Source organism: Cardiocondyla obscurior, linkage group LG09 (genome assembly GCF_019399895.1).
Source record: "Cardiocondyla obscurior isolate alpha-2009 linkage group LG09, Cobs3.1, whole genome shotgun sequence".
NCBI classification, from domain to species: Eukaryota; Metazoa; Arthropoda; class Insecta; order Hymenoptera; family Formicidae; genus Cardiocondyla; species Cardiocondyla obscurior.
In genome coordinates, this window is record NC_091872.1 from 1,617,086 (window position 1) to 1,633,845 (window position 16,760).

At 45.4% G+C, this 16,760-nt stretch overlaps 1 protein-coding gene across 1 annotated transcript; it reads left to right on the top strand.

Annotated features, from left to right (window-relative positions):
* Window positions 1–5,220: 5,220 nt before the first annotated feature.
* Window positions 5,221–12,386, top strand: LOC139105297 (uncharacterized). Its single transcript, XM_070661310.1, has 2 exons — window positions 5,221–8,992; window positions 12,376–12,386. Exons 1-2 carry the CDS (start codon window positions 5,221–5,223, stop codon window positions 12,384–12,386), a joined length of 3,783 nt encoding a protein of 1,260 aa, XP_070517411.1.
* Window positions 12,387–16,760: the final 4,374 nt, after the last annotated feature.

Consider the following 16,760-nt stretch of genomic DNA (forward strand, 5'->3'; position numbering starts at 1 on the left):
CGGATCATATCGTAGAAATAAGGATCTTGAAATTTTTTACACAATTTGTTTCCAAAGTTGATAGCCAATTTGTTGTAGCTTATAACTCTTGAAACACTATCATCTCTCATAGTTGGAAAAACGTTGCCAAAGTATGTTACTTGCAGATTCATGAATACGACCTGCTGCTCTTCTCGATTTCGTTAATACATTTCTTTTATTTTCAGTGTTTCTGCTCTTGCATCTTTTATAATGGTGTCGAATGGTTGTTTTCGAATAATTGCTCTTACATTGAGCACATACGGCAAAATCACGAGCAGTTTTATAATATTTGTATTTAGGACGTTGCATATCTTTTAATTTATTCGTATTAATATTTGAATTAGTATTAAAAAAAACTGACCATTCTTTCAAATTTTATCTATTAAAACTCTGCGTTCTATTCGTCCTTTAGGAATTAAAGAATGTTATTAACTTCTTTTATATCTTTATGTTTTTGTATTAGATGTCGACTTATCTTCGATTGCTCTGTTTGACAATAAAAACAAAAAACTTTCTTATTTCCCGACTCTGTGGCTTTTACAACCATATTAGTGTCATCTGGTGCACTGTTTTTAAAGGAAGATGAAGTTTCTAAAGTAATATTATTGGAAGTTTTAAAAAAATTTTGATCCTCAGATTTTAATAATCCTGCCGAATTTTGCTAATTTTCTATTGCACTTTCTTTTGAAGTATCTGAATCAGGTACATAAGAGTGATCACTTGTATTGTCATGAATTACAATATACAGGGTGTCCCAAAGTCATGTAGACAAACTTTGGAACTAGGTAGATCTCGTTATTTTAAGACGAAAAGTCTTTTACCATTTTTTATTCTGAGTAATATTAAGCAAGATAAAAATTATTGAAAATTAGGTTTTTTAGGCGGATCTTACTGCTTTTCACACCGCGCGGAGACGCTCTATCCGTCGGTAGTCCCCAATCCTTGCTTTCTTGATCATTGATAATTTTCTTTGTATTGTTACGCGTCGTCGCCTTTCTTTGATTCCTGGTTTAGACCAGTTTATCTAGGCGGGCTGATCGTAACCGCCTGTCTTGCCCCGTGCGCCTTTATTTTTCTTATCGATAATCGAGAACGCAAGAATTGGGGACTACCAATGGATAGAGCGTCTCCGCGCGGTGTGGGGATCAGTAAGTTCCGCCCAAAAGACATAATTTTCAATAATTATTATCTCGCTTAATATTACTCGGAATAAAAAATGGTAAAGAACTTTTCTTCTTAAAATAACGAGATCTACCTAGTTCCAAAGTTTGTTTACATGACTTTGGGACACCCTGTATTATCATATTCTGAAATGAGATAAAACGCACAATAAAATTATATTCCTAATTGGATTACATATTTGTAACGGTAGCAACTTTCCGTGTCGCGTAGTTGCCGAATTTAAGCTCGCCGGAGCCAGGGTTCGCGCGGATTTGAGATACCGCGAGAAGTTGAGGTTAGATGTGGCCTGGGCCGACGGGAGCGCCCGTCGGGGAAGCCAAAGTTATTTGCGACAACCCGGAGAGCAGCGGTCGGGAGCGCCCGACCGCAGCAATGCCGGCGACTAGCGGCCGTGCAGCGGATCCGGTGCTGGACGGGAGCACCCGTCCAGAGGATTGTGTTGGCACGAAGTGCTCTGGATGTCAGCGGCAGTCGGAAGCGCCCGACTGCGGCGGTGTCGACGGCTGAATGCCGTACGATAGATCCGGAGCCTAGACGGGAGCGCCCGTCTAGGGAATCTCGGTAGCCCGGGGTATCCGGGCGCTGGCGGTACCCGGTTGCCTCGGTGGTGGAGCTTCGGGAGCGCCCGAGGTTTTCAGGAACCTGAATCCAGTGGTCGCAGATTTCAGACGGGCAACATACGCACACTAGGCACAATGCCGTGTCCGTGTGTGCCCGTAGCGTCTGCTAATGCCTCGGACGCAGAGAGCCCAACTCGGAATCGCGGCTTCCACGCGTACAGATATAGAGGCTCGTCCGTGTGAAGCCAGCGTTTCGGCTGCCGTCAGATAAAAGAAAAGTCCAGAGCTATACACTGTCTGTCCTTTTCTTTTTTTAAAACAAAAAGATTTTGTAATGATTTTATAATTTACTAAAAGAATCCATGCGCGCGTTATTTTTTAAAAGACCCCAATTACAATAGACGAAAAGAAAATCATGTCTTACCAATCTGTATGAGTTTCAGCGGAGTTCTAAAGTTCTGCCGGTGACTGTAACATAAAATGAAACATATTAATGTAGATATGTTAGCATTTAAATTAATGTAAAGATAAAGCTTTATTTTAATAAAAATTTTATAAAAAAGAATTAATTCTCACCTAAAAGTTGCTCCGCCGATGCACGATACCCTTCCTGGTCCTCCTCCTTTTCTCAGGATGTCTGCGGAATGTCGGGTCGGTCCTTCCTTCAATGCTAGAGTATTATCTGAAACAGAAAAATTACGATTAATATTCTATTCCGTTCGATGTCTTATTAAGCTATCAATTTCTTAAATCAAAATCAAAAATTTAACGAGAAATGTGGTAACGCATTCTGAAGCGCGGTAGAAATAAAACGCGGGATAGTGAATATCCGCGGGATAGTGAAATTATGATTAATATTCTGTTCTATTCGATGATTATTGAGCTATCGATTTTTCGAGTCAAAATCGAAAATTTAACGAAAAAGGTGGTTGCGCGTTTTGAATAACGGTAGAGATAAAAAGCGGGATAGTGAATACCCCCTGGTGGGGGTAACACAAGGAGGTAAAGAATATCCCGCGCGATAGTAGGGAAAACATGGAAGGGGTTGGGGGAAGTTCCCGCGGTCATTCTACCGACGACTTTTGATCGAGCAACAAGGTGACGTAAACCTTGCTTGAAGTGACAGTTAGATTTTTGTGTCGAGATCCAAGGTTAAAAGGAAGTGTCGTGGACTATCCTGCGAGTGTCTACCGCGGTAGGAATATTTTATATCGCGGCCCGTTTTATACCGATGCTTCGTGCAAGTTTTGTGTCGTTCGAAAATTTAACGAAAAAGGTGGTTGCGCGTTTTGAATAACGGTAGAGATAAAAAGCGGGATAGTGAATACCCCCTGGTGGGGGTAACACGAGGGGATAAAGAATATCCCGCGCAATAGTAGGAAAACATGGAAGGGGTTGGGGAAGTTCCCGCGGTCATTCTACCGACGACTTTTGACCGAGCAACAAGGTGACGTGGACCTTGCTTGAAGTGAGAGTTAGATTCTTGTGTCGAGATCCAAGGTTAAAAGGAAGTGTCGTGGACTATCCTGCGAGTGTCTACCGCGGTAAAAATATTTTATATCGCGGCTCGTTTTATACCGATGCTTCGTGCAAGTTTTGTGTCGTTCGTTACACCGACCGAAGAATTAAAGTGACAGTTGGACCGCGCTTACGTCTCAGGGTCGTGTTTAAAGATTTAACGGAAGTGTCGTGAATATCCCGCGAGTGATCTAGTGCGCGGAGAACGTTATCTTATCATTAAACAAGGATGCTTTTTCGTGATCGGAATATTGTTTCGCGCTTTCGGGATATAGTAATTCGCGTTTCAATTTATTTTTTAATTGATCGTCGTACAGCCGGAGTACGCGTTATCTCTCGCGGAGTGTCGATTTTCTGTCTGATAAGACGTGCTAATAGTGTACAGTGACCGGCAATGATAACCTGACTCACTGTGGCGACGGCGGCTAACGCGCGTGAGCTAGGGTGGAGTGCGTTAGGTCTTACCGCGGATCGTGTACGTGAACCTCAGAGTACCGAGAGAAGCGAGAGAACGAGGGAAAAGTTGGAGGAAAACATCTTCATGTTCTGTTCTGTTCGCGACCGTGCGTGTGAGAGAGAACGCATGAGTGATCGCTAAGAAATCATTATAGACGCCTCTAATGATTTTTTAGCGATCATTCGTGCGTTCTCTCTCACACGCACGGTCGCGAACAGAACAGAGCATGAAGATGCCTTCCTCCAACTTTTCCTCGTTCTCTCGCTCTCTCAGTACTCACGTACGCGATCCGCGGTAAGAGCTGTCGCACTTCACCCTAGCTTACGCGCGTTAGTCGCCGTTGCCGCAGTGAGTCATGCTATTATTGCTGGTCACTACTATTACATGCAATTCGGGAAACGGCATCTTCTGCTTGAGAGATTCGCGTTACGCCGGATTGTGCGATGCGTATTTTAGTATTTTTTAATTTTTATTCGAACAATTTTTCCTTGTTTTATGATAAGTTACGCTCTAAGTGACAATGTAATAAAGTGCGCGGTAAATATTATGTGAGTGAGTGTGAGTGTACAGTTTCGTGTTTTCGCATATAATACGGAATGACGTTGTTCATTCGACTGCGAATTGCAGCGCGGCTAAATTATATTGTAATTCTCGCGCCCAGTATGTGCTCCAGCGTCGCGATATTTCGAGCCCAATCGTCGCGTATTTGTTGATTTTGTCGATATCCTTGGATCGCCGATGGTTCCAAGCGTTTTGTTTTCGGCAGAAGTCAGCCTAATCCAGTTCAAACCGAATTTCGCTGACTTCTCTGTGTTTTCGTCGCCAGGTTCCGACTATCCTGGGCTCAGTACCGCGAAAAGACGTTCAGTTTCGCTCGAACTCCGCACGTGTGCGTCTCGCCTTTGTATCGGCTCGCGCTCACGCGACGACTTACGTCTAGCCTCTTATAATTTTCTTTATCTCGCGCTCTTAATCGCAATTCAATAAATTCGCTTTCCGTGAATTTATTACCTCGGCGCCAATCTATCTACACGTAATCGTTACCGCTGGAGTACAGGGATTCGCGCTCGCGGCAATTCCCGGCTCGCGCTCTCAAGATCTCCGTCGTCCGCGGCAAGATCTCCGACGGCCGGGTAGATCACTCATCTACCGTCAAGATTTCCGACGGATCAGCCGGGTCGAGAAGATTTCCGCTCGGTTACTAAGTTCTCTGACTTCAGCGGCGCGATTGTATTTTTTGTGTTTTTTTGTAAATACAGTGAGTTCCTTTCTGTCGTTTAATTCTTCGGGCTCTTTTTTCAATACCTGCGATCGACCCTCCATCTCATCCCTGCTCAATCGATCACGCGTCGAGCTCATTGCTGAGCAAATCTATCTTTAAACTAACGCGATCGCGCCAGATCGCGTACATAAATTGTTGGTCCTTCGAGCCGGATTCGACGCGTGTGCAAGGATCTCAAAGAGGTGCGCTCCTCCGCTATTATGAACGACGCCGCTAAGCAACTCTTGCTCGCTCAAGGGCAACTCCAACGCAGTATTATTCGAGCGGTGGATAATTTGAAAAAACTCGGCCGCGCTAATGTCACACCCGCGACATTGCGCTCTCGCATCTCGACGATCAAGGACAATTGGGCGCGATTCTTCCTGGATCATTCTGAGCTGTTAAGGCTAGTGGACGAGACTACTCAAGCTACCACTCCCTATTTCAAAAACAACGTCTTCGATGAGGTTGAGGACGCCTACCAAGCTGCATTGGACTACATGAACGAGTCGCTCGAGTCTCTTGAACCCCCGGTCGTGAGTCTTAATCATTCAGGCAGTGACAATGCCTCGCTTCTTTCGCGACCGAATCTCGCGCTTTCTCATTTGCCTCCCATCTCACTCCCTCCGTTCAACGGGAGTCTGGAGCAATGGGAACATTTTCGGGATCGGTTTACAGCTTTAATCATTCAAAATCGAGAGTTGAAGGATTTCGCGCGTATGCACTACTTGCTCTCCTGCCTTACCGGTAGTGCCCTCGAATGTGTGCGTGAATTACCCGTTACGGCGGAGAATTTCGATGTTGCGTGGAAAGCGTTGAGTACGCGATTTGAAAATAAACGGCGCTTAATTCGTGGTCATTTATCGACGCTTTTGAATCTCCCGTCTATCACTAAAGAATCCGCGAGCGACCTTCAGGGCCTGATCGATAAGGTGAGTGCGTCGCTCACCGCCTTAAAAAATCTGAATCGTCGGTCGCGCGACTTGTGGCATGATATGCTTGTGTACATCATCAGCCAACGATTAGATAATTCTACTCGAAAAGCCTGGAGCATGCGAATAAGCGACTCCGACACGCTTCCGACCACGACAGAGCTGCTGGATTTCTTGCAATCTCGTCAGCGCGCTCTCGATGACGTCGTCGTTACCTCGTCGCGTCCGTCGGGAGTAAAGAATGTTCCGCACAAAGTCAATGTTGCGACGGCATCTACGCGCTCCGTGTCCGCTCCTGCTCCTGATACCGCGGTTGCTGCGACTCCGCTTCGCGGACGTTCCGCGCCGTCAAATGTCGGGTCCGTGTCTATCTGTCCGATTTGTCAGTCTCGTCATTTCTTTAGTTCGTGCCCCTCGTTTGTAAAGGGAAATTCGAGCCAGCGGCGTAACCTAACTCAAGTGCACAAACGCTGTTTTAATTGTCTAAGCGGCAATCACGGAGTTCGCGATTGCAATAGCAAATTCACGTGTCGGAAATGTCATCAGAGACATCACACCATGCTGCACGGTGAAAATTCCGCCGGCTCGAGTTCCGCCTCTCCACCAGAACCATCGAATAGCGATGCAGCGGCACCGCCGTCTCAAAATGCCGAGATCACCGCGCTCGTTGCGTCCCGCGCTTCGCCTCAGCGACCGACCACTGTACTGCTCGCCACTGCATGGATCTCGGTATCCAGCTCTTCAGGCCGCCAATTGCGTGTGCGAGCCCTGATTGATCAAGGCTCCGAAATGACCTTCGTGTCGGAGTCCGTGGCGAGATTGCTCAAATTAAAGCGAATCCGATTTCCGATCTCGGTTGCGGCCGTCGGCGGTTCGAATGTCGGTACATATAATTTCGTCGGTAACATTTCTATTTCACCCGTTGATAGACAAGTGCCGTCGATCGACCGCCTCGCGGTAATTATGCCTACTCTCACCTCATATGCGCCTCGCGGTAACGCCGGTATTCTTTCGCTTCCGCATCTACTAAATATTCAACTCGCCGATCTCAATCCCGCCAGTTCTAAACCGATTGATGTCATCCTCGGTGCTGACATTTATAACGAGATTATTCTTGACGGATTAAAGAAGGGCGCTCCAACTCAGCCGATAGCGCAAAATACTATTTTCGGGTGGATAGTGTCGGGCCCAATCGACTCGCGTATCGGTGACGCTGCCGACCAGAAAGAACCCCTCGCGAACGTGACAGTGCATCTCACCGTCACTCACAACAGTGAATCGCTCGACCTCGCTAACGCACTCGAAAGGTTCTGGCAAACGGAAGAACCCCCCGCGCATCGCGACTCATCACGCGAGGACAACGAATGCGAGGCTCATTTTGTAAATACTCACGCTCGCCAGACCGACGGCCGATACGTCGTACGCATTCCGTTTAAGACGCCGCCGCCGATTGACATCGGCTCGTCTAAAACTAAAGCGCTCAGTTGCCTTAAATCGTTATTGCGTCGCTTTCAGAGCAATCCTGCACAAGCTGCAGAGTATCGTGCGTTCATGACCGAATACGAATCTCTCGGTCACATGCGAATCGCCACATCGTCAGGTTCACAGGAAGTATTCATTCCACATCATCCTGTATATCGTCTCGATAGCGCTACGTCTCGAATTCGCGTCGTGTTTAATGCGTCGAGTCTTACGTCGAACGGTTCGAGTCTCAACGAGCATATGTACTCCGGGCCGAAATTGCAAAGCGATCTGCCAACTGTTATACTTAGATGGCGACTATTTCGATATGTATGTACGGCGGACATCGCGAAAATGTACCGCCAGATCCTTGTCGCCGAAAGTGATATCGATTATCAGCGGATCCTGTGGTCGCCCGGTTCAACCGACGCAATACGCGAATATCAATTATTGACCGTCACGTACGGTACGGCGTGCGCCCCATTTCTCGCATTGCGCGTTCTTCAGCAGCTCTCGCTGGATGACGGCCACAATTTTCCCCTCGCTCGGGACATCTTGCGTGATCACATCTATGTAGACGACGTCCTTTTCGGCGCTCATAGCGTCTCTCTACTCGTGGAAAAACGCGATCAACTTATTGAACTGCTAAATCGTGGTCGGTTCACCTTGCGGAAATGGGCCAGTAACTCGTCAAAATTGCTGGCGGACATCAATCCCGCTGACCATGGTCTAGCATGCAATCCGATTCCGTTGTTAGACGAACAATTAAAGATTCTTGGCATTCACTGGCTGCCTCACTCCGATGAATTCCGGTTCCGCGTGTCGCTTGACGGGTCCGCCCCCACGACGAAGCGCGAAATTTTGTCGACGATTGCCAAATTTTATGATCCAATGGGGTGGGGTACTCCGACGATCATCTGCGCAAAGATCTTGATCCAGCGTCTCTGGAAACTCAAGGCCGCATGGGATGAGCTTGTTCCTCCGTCAATTTTAACGCGATGGCAAAAAATTTATTCGAGCCTCAGTCAATTAAATTCATTGCATGTTCCTCGGTGGATCGGAGTGGAATCTGACTCAGCTTCTATCGAACTCCACGGATTTGCGGATGCCTCCAGTGATGCGTACGCGGCCGTTGTCTATGCTCGAGTTATATCCTCCTCCGGAACGGTCACAACGTCATTGTTAGTCGGGAAGTCGAAAGTTGCTCCGCTTAAGCTGTTAAGCATTCCGCGTTTGGAGCTCTCCGCAGCCGTGCTGCTGGCTAAATTAATCGAATTCGTTCGCGAAATCCTCCCCAAGGCCATCTCATGCACTTGTTGGACTGATTCGTCAATCGTCCTAGCGTGGCTAAAGCAACCCCCGTCTCATTGGAAAATGTTCGTGGCAAATCGAGTCGCGGACATTCAAAACCGTCTCGCGAATGTTTCTTGGCGTCATGTAGTCACGAAGGATAACCCCGCGGATTGTGCGTCACGCGGACTACTAGGAAGCGACCTGCTGAATCACCCACTTTGGTGGCACGGGCCCCCGTGGCTTAAGCTCTCGTCAGAACAGTGGCCAAATTCGATCGCGACCGTCCCTCCTACCGCGCCGTTGGAACGTAAGCTCACCGCGTTAACAGCGTCCGTCGCTTCCGAGCATTTTGATTTGGCCGAGCGATTCTCTTCGTGGCCAAAGTTAATTCGCGTCACCGCGTATCTGTTTCGATTTTTCGCGCTGTGTCGTCGCAAAAATAACCTCCGACAAGCTGAGCGATGTTCGTCGGTTATTACGGCGGACGAATGTGCCATTGCCAAACTGTTTTGGCTAAAATACATTCAGACAGCTGTATTTTCACACGAGTTGCATGCGCTGTCACAAAATAAGCCGCTGTCCGTTAAAAGTTCGCTTAGTGCGCTTAATGTCTTTCTTGACCGTGACGGACTTATTCGTGTCGGTGGACGCCTTCGCCATGCGCCACTCGCATTTTCAATTCGACATCCGATTGTCTTGGCACCTCACGGGTTGGTGAGACTCATTGCGTCGCACGCACATCTCCGTTCGATGCACGCCGGACTGCAGCTTACCCTGAATACGTTGCGACGCGAATACTGGATTCTTCGCGCGCGAAGTTTGGTTCGCTTCGTGGTACACAAATGCGTAATCTGCGTGCGAGAACGCGCCGTATCCCCCTCGCAATTGATGGGCGATCTTCCGCGTTATCGCGTTTCCGCGCCTGCACGATGTTTTTTGCATTGCGGACTGGATTATGCGGGTCCGTTTTTTGTTCGCGCCTCCGGAGGTCGCGGTATCAAATCAACCAAGTGTTATATCTCATTGTTCGTGTGTTTAGCTACTCGCGCCGTGCACTTGGAGCTCGTATCAGATTATTCCACGCCGGCGTTCTTAAATGCATTTTCGCGCTTCTGTGCCCGCCGCGGCTGTCCGAAAAACGTGTACTCCGATAACGGCACGACCTTCGTTGGAGCTGATCGTGAGCTGACCGCCGCCTATCGAAACTCCGTCCGAGATCCGAATTTTCAGAGTCGCAATGCCAGTGATCAAATTTCATGGCATTTTATTCCTCCTTCCGCTCCACATTTCGGTGGTTTGTGGGAGGCAGGAGTTAAAAGCGTAAAATATCATCTGCGTCGCGTCCTCGGTGCGCACACTCTCACATTCGAAGAGTTCTCTACGTTAATTTGCCGCGTGGAAGCTTGCCTAAATTCACGGCCTATCGCCCCTCTGAGCGATTCGTGCGATTCGTTTGACGTGCTCACTCCGGGTCACTTTTTAATCGGGTCAGCATTAACCGCCCCCCCCGAGGAATCCACGCTAGACTTGGCCGAAAATCGTTTGAGCCGTTGGCAAATGATTCACCATATGACTGAACGATTGTGGTCTCTATGGTATGATGATTATGTTAACACGCTTCAGCAGCGCGCTAAATGGCGTAAGGTGCTACCTGCTCTCCGCGTTGGGCAGCTCGTAATCTTAAAGAATTCCGCGCTGCCTCCTTGTAAATGGGAGCTCGGACGAGTGGTTGAATGCTTTCCCGGCCCTGACGGGCTAACTCGCGTTGCGTCAATCAGAACCGCGCATTCTGAGTATAAACGGCCTCTCTCGAAATTGTGTGTCTTGCCGATCGATGTCGAGACAACAGCTACGTAGAATGCGATCCGTCGATCATTGTACATCTTATCATTGTTAGTCATTGTCTCTTCACGTTACATTTTTTTTTTGCTTAACTTTCTTGTATGCTCTTTTCTTCGTGGATACTTTAGTTGACTTCACATATTATTGTCTGCGCTGCGCCATCGACCTTGACGACGTGTCATATCATCGCTGTATTCTTTGCCTTGTATAGATTTAGCTTATTGATACCGGCGACAATTCTGTAGGGTCTGGTGAACCGCGACAATTTTGTTGAGACGTAATCCGCCGTTGTAATTTTTCGAAATGCATTATTTCAACGCGGGCGGTATGTTCATTCGACTGCGAATTGCAGCGCGGCTAAATTATATTGTAATTCTCGCGCCCAGTATGTGCTCCAGCGTCGCGATATTTCGAGCCCAATCGTCGCGTATTTGTTGATTTTGTCGATATCCTTGGATCGCCGATGGTTCCAAGCGTTTTGTTTTCGGCAGAAGTCAGCCTAATCCAGTTCAAACCGAATTTCGCTGACTTCTCTGTGTTTTCGTCGCCAGGTTCCGACTATCCTGGGCTCAGTACCGCGAAAAGACGTTCAGTTTCGCTCGAACTCCGCACGTGTGCGTCTCGCCTTTGTATCGGCTCGCGCTCACGCGACGACTTACGTCTAGCCTCTTATAATTTTCTTTATCTCGCGCTCTTAATCGCAATTCAATAAATTCGCTTTCCGTGAATTTATTACCTCGGCGCCAATCTATCTACACGTAATCGTTACCGCTGGAGTACAGGGATTCGCGCTCGCGGCAATTCCCGGCTCGCGCTCTCAAGATCTCCGTCGTCCGCGGCAAGATCTCCGACGGCCGGGTAGATCACTCATCTACCGTCAAGATTTCCGACGGATCAGCCGGGTCGAGAAGATTTCCGCTCGGTTACTAAGTTCTCTGACTTCAGCGGCGCGATTGTATTTTTTGTGTTTTTTTGTAAATACAGTGAGTTCCTTTCTGTCGTTTAATTCTTCGGGCTCTTTTTTCAATACCTGCGATCGACCCTCCATCTCATCCCTGCTCAATCGATCACGCGTCGAGCTCATTGCTGAGCAAATCTATCTTTAAACTAACGCGATCGCGCCAGATCGCGTACAGACGTGTTTAAGTTATTATAAAACAAGGTCGCTTTTCTCGTGAACGGAATATTGTTTCGCGCTTTCGGGATATAGTAATTCGCGTTTTTAATTTATTTTTTAATTGATCGTTGTACAGCCGGAGTATTCGTCTGTCCCTCGCGGAGTGTCGTTTTCTGGATCGTTAGCCGTGTCTGATAGTGCGTGCGCTACTGCACGCAATTCGGGAAATTGGCATCTGCTGCTTGAGAGATTCGCGTTACGCCGGATTGTGCGATGCGTATTTTAGTAGTTTTAAATTCTTATTCGAACAATTTTTCCTTGTTTTATAATAATTTAAACTATGAGTCATAGTGTAATAAAGTGCGCGGTGAATATTATGTGAGTGAGTGTGAGTGTACAGTTTCGCGTTTTCGTTTATAATACGGGGTGCCGTGTTTTAATAATAATTTAAACTATGAGTGATAATGTAAACTAATGAGTGATAATTTAAATTATGAGTGATAGTGTTAGTGGTTAATGACAGTATTTCGCGAGAGTTTCCAGTGCGCGAAAAGATGACTCGACACATCCCATCTCAAAGGAGGAGCATCATGCATCGGCGGAGCAACTCTTAGGTGAGCATAAATTTACTTTATAAAATCTTTATTAAATATCCCTTTTACTTTTTTTTTTTACTAATTTGATTAACCAATATTCATGTCTACAATAATATGTTTTATTTTATGTTACAGCCACCGCCTGAAATATACAACTCCGCTGATGCTCATGCAGATTGGCAAGTTGCATGCTTTTTTCTACAAATTCTTTATTTAGTTAATTAAATAAGACAATTGTCTTATTACCTTTAATTAAAATACAGGCGCGCGCTTGTATACATGTTACATATATTTATTTGTGCTAATATTATATTGCTTTCAGATAAATCAGATGTGTAGAATGCATCAAAAATTTTTAACCACACCGGTTGTACTTACAGAAAATATGAAAAGTATATACAACCGACAGTCCGCAGTCTGTTTAAGTGGGACGGAAAATTTTTGTTGCATTGTACATTAAAAACTTATATTACATTATACTTTGAAAATGTCGGACCATACACAATTCGGTGACTCGGATTTCGTACTACTTAAAATTATTTAAGACTCCGCGATGTTACCGAGAAGCGGATCTGCGATATCTGCCGGCGACGCCACGAAAGAACAGGACAGACAGTGTATAAGTCTGGCCTGTTCTTCTATCCGACGGCAGCCGAAACGCTGGCTTTACACGGACGAGCCTCTGTATCTGTACGCGTGGAAGCCGCGATTCCGAGTTGAGTTCTCTGCGTCCGAAGCATTAGCAGGCGCTACGGGCACACACGGACACGGCATTGTGCCTAGTGTGCGTATGTTGCCCGTCTAAAATCTGCGACCACTGCCTAAATCTATACTCTGCCTTGGGAGCGCCCAAGGCAGCGGAAACTCTCACCAGGAGCGCCCGGGTTCGACTCGGGAGCGCCTGAGTCGGAGAGTATGTGAGAGGCTTCGGGAGCACCCAAAGCCGTAGGATCTAGAGGATGTGTTTGGGTCGAGGATTGGAACCGAACAAAATGCTTGCTCTACTGCGAGCTCGGCTTATATAGTGAGGGAACTCCCACTCTCAACTCGGCGGCGCGCGCCATCGTCGGATCGGTTGTTGTTCGACGAACCCCGTGTCTCGCGTCCGCGGCACCCAGGCCGATGTTCGCCCGGATTACCTCTGGGACGGCATCGTGCCGTCTACGGTCGGTGTTCGCGAGGCCTCTGCCCTCGCCACATATTTACTAAAATGTTTACGTACTATCTTCTTCACGCACGTCTGACAAATTAAAATGTGGTGGAAATTGTGCATCTTTAACACTACCATCCTGCCTACCATATGATTCTTCTACGGTTTCTATATTCCACGGCAACACTACATAATTCCTGTATCATATTTTTTAATTTAACAAAAACTGTTTTCAATTTGACAGTAAAATAAAAATAAAATTGTATACCTGTCATTAACTTCTATCTAACTAATGAATTAGACAATTGCTGTGTACCTACAAAATAGTTTGCACAAAGAGTTATTTTAATATATTTGTTACAGCTAAGCGTTAAAATTTTTACATATAAAACAGTGTATACTTTAGACCTTGTTGTTTTAATTCGATCACGTCAACTTTGGAAATATTGGAAATGTTGAAAATATCTTTAACATGTTTAAATGCAGTATCCGACAAATCACAAATGTCCAAAGATTGATCGAAAGTTGTTTTATCAAAAGTCAAATTTTTAATCTTGATGTTGTCCATTCCTGTGTTATCAATTATATTTTATAACATTAGTGACTAAGAATAAACAATGTACAAAAATAATAACTATAACAAAAATTATTATGTGTTTACTTGCAACTAATTCTTCATTGACATTTGCATTATAAAAATTGTCCAGAAAATTTTATTTTCCTAAACTTATAGTGTTGTACTCATTACAAGCAAGAGATACTAAAACAATACTTTTCCTTTATAGTTTAATTAAAACAAAAGGGTATTGATTGTTGTATTAAATTATAACTGTACATATATATATCAGTTTCATCAAAAGAAATACTTACTGATGGTATCATTTATAATTCGTGGCTTTGCTTCCTATGTTGAATCATTATATTTAGTTCCTTTCTCGCATTACCGTTACATGTATTGATTTTTATAGGTTTTTTAACATTGTTTGTATCAAAAGTGTCTAAAAGAAATGAAATACATTTATCTTAATTAATTTAAGTTAATCTATATACTTTTAAGATGTTTAAGTATGTTAAAAGATTTCAATTTAGTAATTAATCATGTGACCGCCGCGGGGGCAGCACCTCGTAGCCGATCGCCGGCGACGGATCGATATCGATCCGTCGTTCGATAATTGCCTCCGATTCTCGAAGGCGTTGCCGGCTCGAGGCTTATCAGTGTTCACTCAGCAGTGCCAAGCATCACCTCGTGTGCAACAACGTGCAGTGTGCTTCTCTCAGAATTTTTACTCATCGTGCTACTCATCGTGCTACTCATTGTTCAACTCATCGCTTTGTCTCCAGTACAACTTATCCAAATCATCTTCGCAGTGTGCAACACGCCAAGAATCTTCTGGAAGACATCATCCTGCAGCACGAGGCGTGTTAAACCTCGTGCTCAGTAACTCGTCAGATTTCGCAGCGTTTTGGTCTCATAATTAATATAATTGTGCTTGCAGTTTAGACTCATTGCGAACTCTATATAACCATCAAAAGGACAGACTTTACCCTATAGTAAAACTCACCAGGAACTCATCCTAAATTCAGTGCGGATCTTACAAGGCGAACACGTGCTCACCGCGTGCCGCCGCGTGTTCGAATACGAAGGACTTACACCCGCCTTTTCGCGTTAATTAAACCGGCCACGACCGCGTACCATCCCCGCGGCGTTAATTGTAATTCTCATTTGTAAAACTCATATTATAAATTTTGATTTTTATACAAAGTAATTGTCATCTCTAATTGAAAGATAGTAACACAGAATCAGCTGAAGATACGTAATGCAGTGAGTTAATATTTATATTATAGGACATATTGTGTAATAAAATAATATCCATACCAATGTTTTGAGAAACGATAAACATATTTTTGCTTGCAATTGAAATTGAAGTTTCTATATCGTAAGACATCTTTATAGTTTTTTCTGGTTTGCGTTTATTATTTTTATCAATAGATACTATAAAAAGCACAGTATAATTACAAAATAATCCAAACGTTATTTTAATTTAAAATTTTTATAAAATTTAAAAAATACGGGTAACTGTAAGTTCGATAATGTTAAAGAATTGTTTTTACCGATATTATTAGAAATTGCAAGTGTAAGGATCGTGCGTGATTGTCACGTGAATTCGTCACGCGGATGCCTCATGCCTTTCGAGGAAAAGGTAGCGGTTTTTGAGAAAGGGAAACACGGCGCTAACGCGAAGCGATCGCAAGCTCCAGAGCAGTGAGCGTTTGAACATGACCTCGAAAGGCTGATAAAAGAAATAGCGCGTGACGCATAAAATTATCCGATAAAAATTAAAAAAAGAAAGAAAGCGACGTGTTCGTTAGATACGGCGGTGGCCGAAATCATTGTATAGGGCGTCTTTATAGTAATTAATATTCTTTATAGTAATAAATTTAAGATTTAATTATTAGCCAGCGAAACGAGTCAGCCTTCGTGCAAATTTATTTACCCGTCTCAGTATAAACGAAAAGCAGAGGACAAACAATATAAGCGGCACGAACGCTTACAGTTATTTTTCAGAAGTGGGATAAAAGGTCCGACGCGCTCAAAGATGTACCGCGAATAGAGTGAATACCGCGAAATATTGTAAAATTCGGCGAAAATATCGCGAATTTCGGAAGACGACGGTGAGTTAAAGTGATCGGAGAAACTAGAAGACGCAACAAGTGAATTAGCGAAATCGGCCGCGACCCAATTGTGGCTTATCAAGAGTGTGCGAACGAGTGTGAGACTCGCACCGAAAATGGAAAAAGCTCGCCTCGAGGAGATGACCATAAAAGATCTGCGGACGGAGGCCATAAGTTATGGTCTCCCCGACTGCGGCGAAGAAGCGACTCGAGCCTCGTTAATAGCGACGATATTAGAGCATCTAGAACGTATCAGAACAATCGACGAGACAGCCGCTGGATCGTCGGCGAGCGGAGCGGACGGCGGGTCAGCGGAGCCCCGAGGAATGGCGGAATACTACCCACTGACGAGAGAGCTACGCGAAGTAATGACGAGCGTAACTGGAGAAATAAGCCGCCAACAAGCGCGAATATATAAGCGCCTAAAGCTTGACCAGCAGCAGGAGCAAAGAGATATGATACAGCTACAAAAGAAAATGATGGACCAACAAGAGGAACTATTCACGTTCTTCATGCAAGCGTTGACTGCAGGAGCGAGGTCTCCATCCGACCCTGTAGGGTTCTACCGCCGCCTGAACCGCAGAGGATCGACTCGTGGCCGACGGGACCGCAGCTGGAGATTAACGGGTTTCGAGAGAAACTGCAAAGAACAGCATCAGGCCACAGTAGATCAGGTACAGCCTTTATAGAATCAGGT

What these genes read in the sequence shown, in the direction of transcription:
- LOC139105297 (XM_070661310.1), top strand. Translation starts at nt 5,221, where the DNA reads ATGAACGACGCCGCTAAGCAACTCTTGCTCGCTCAAGGGCAACTCCAA.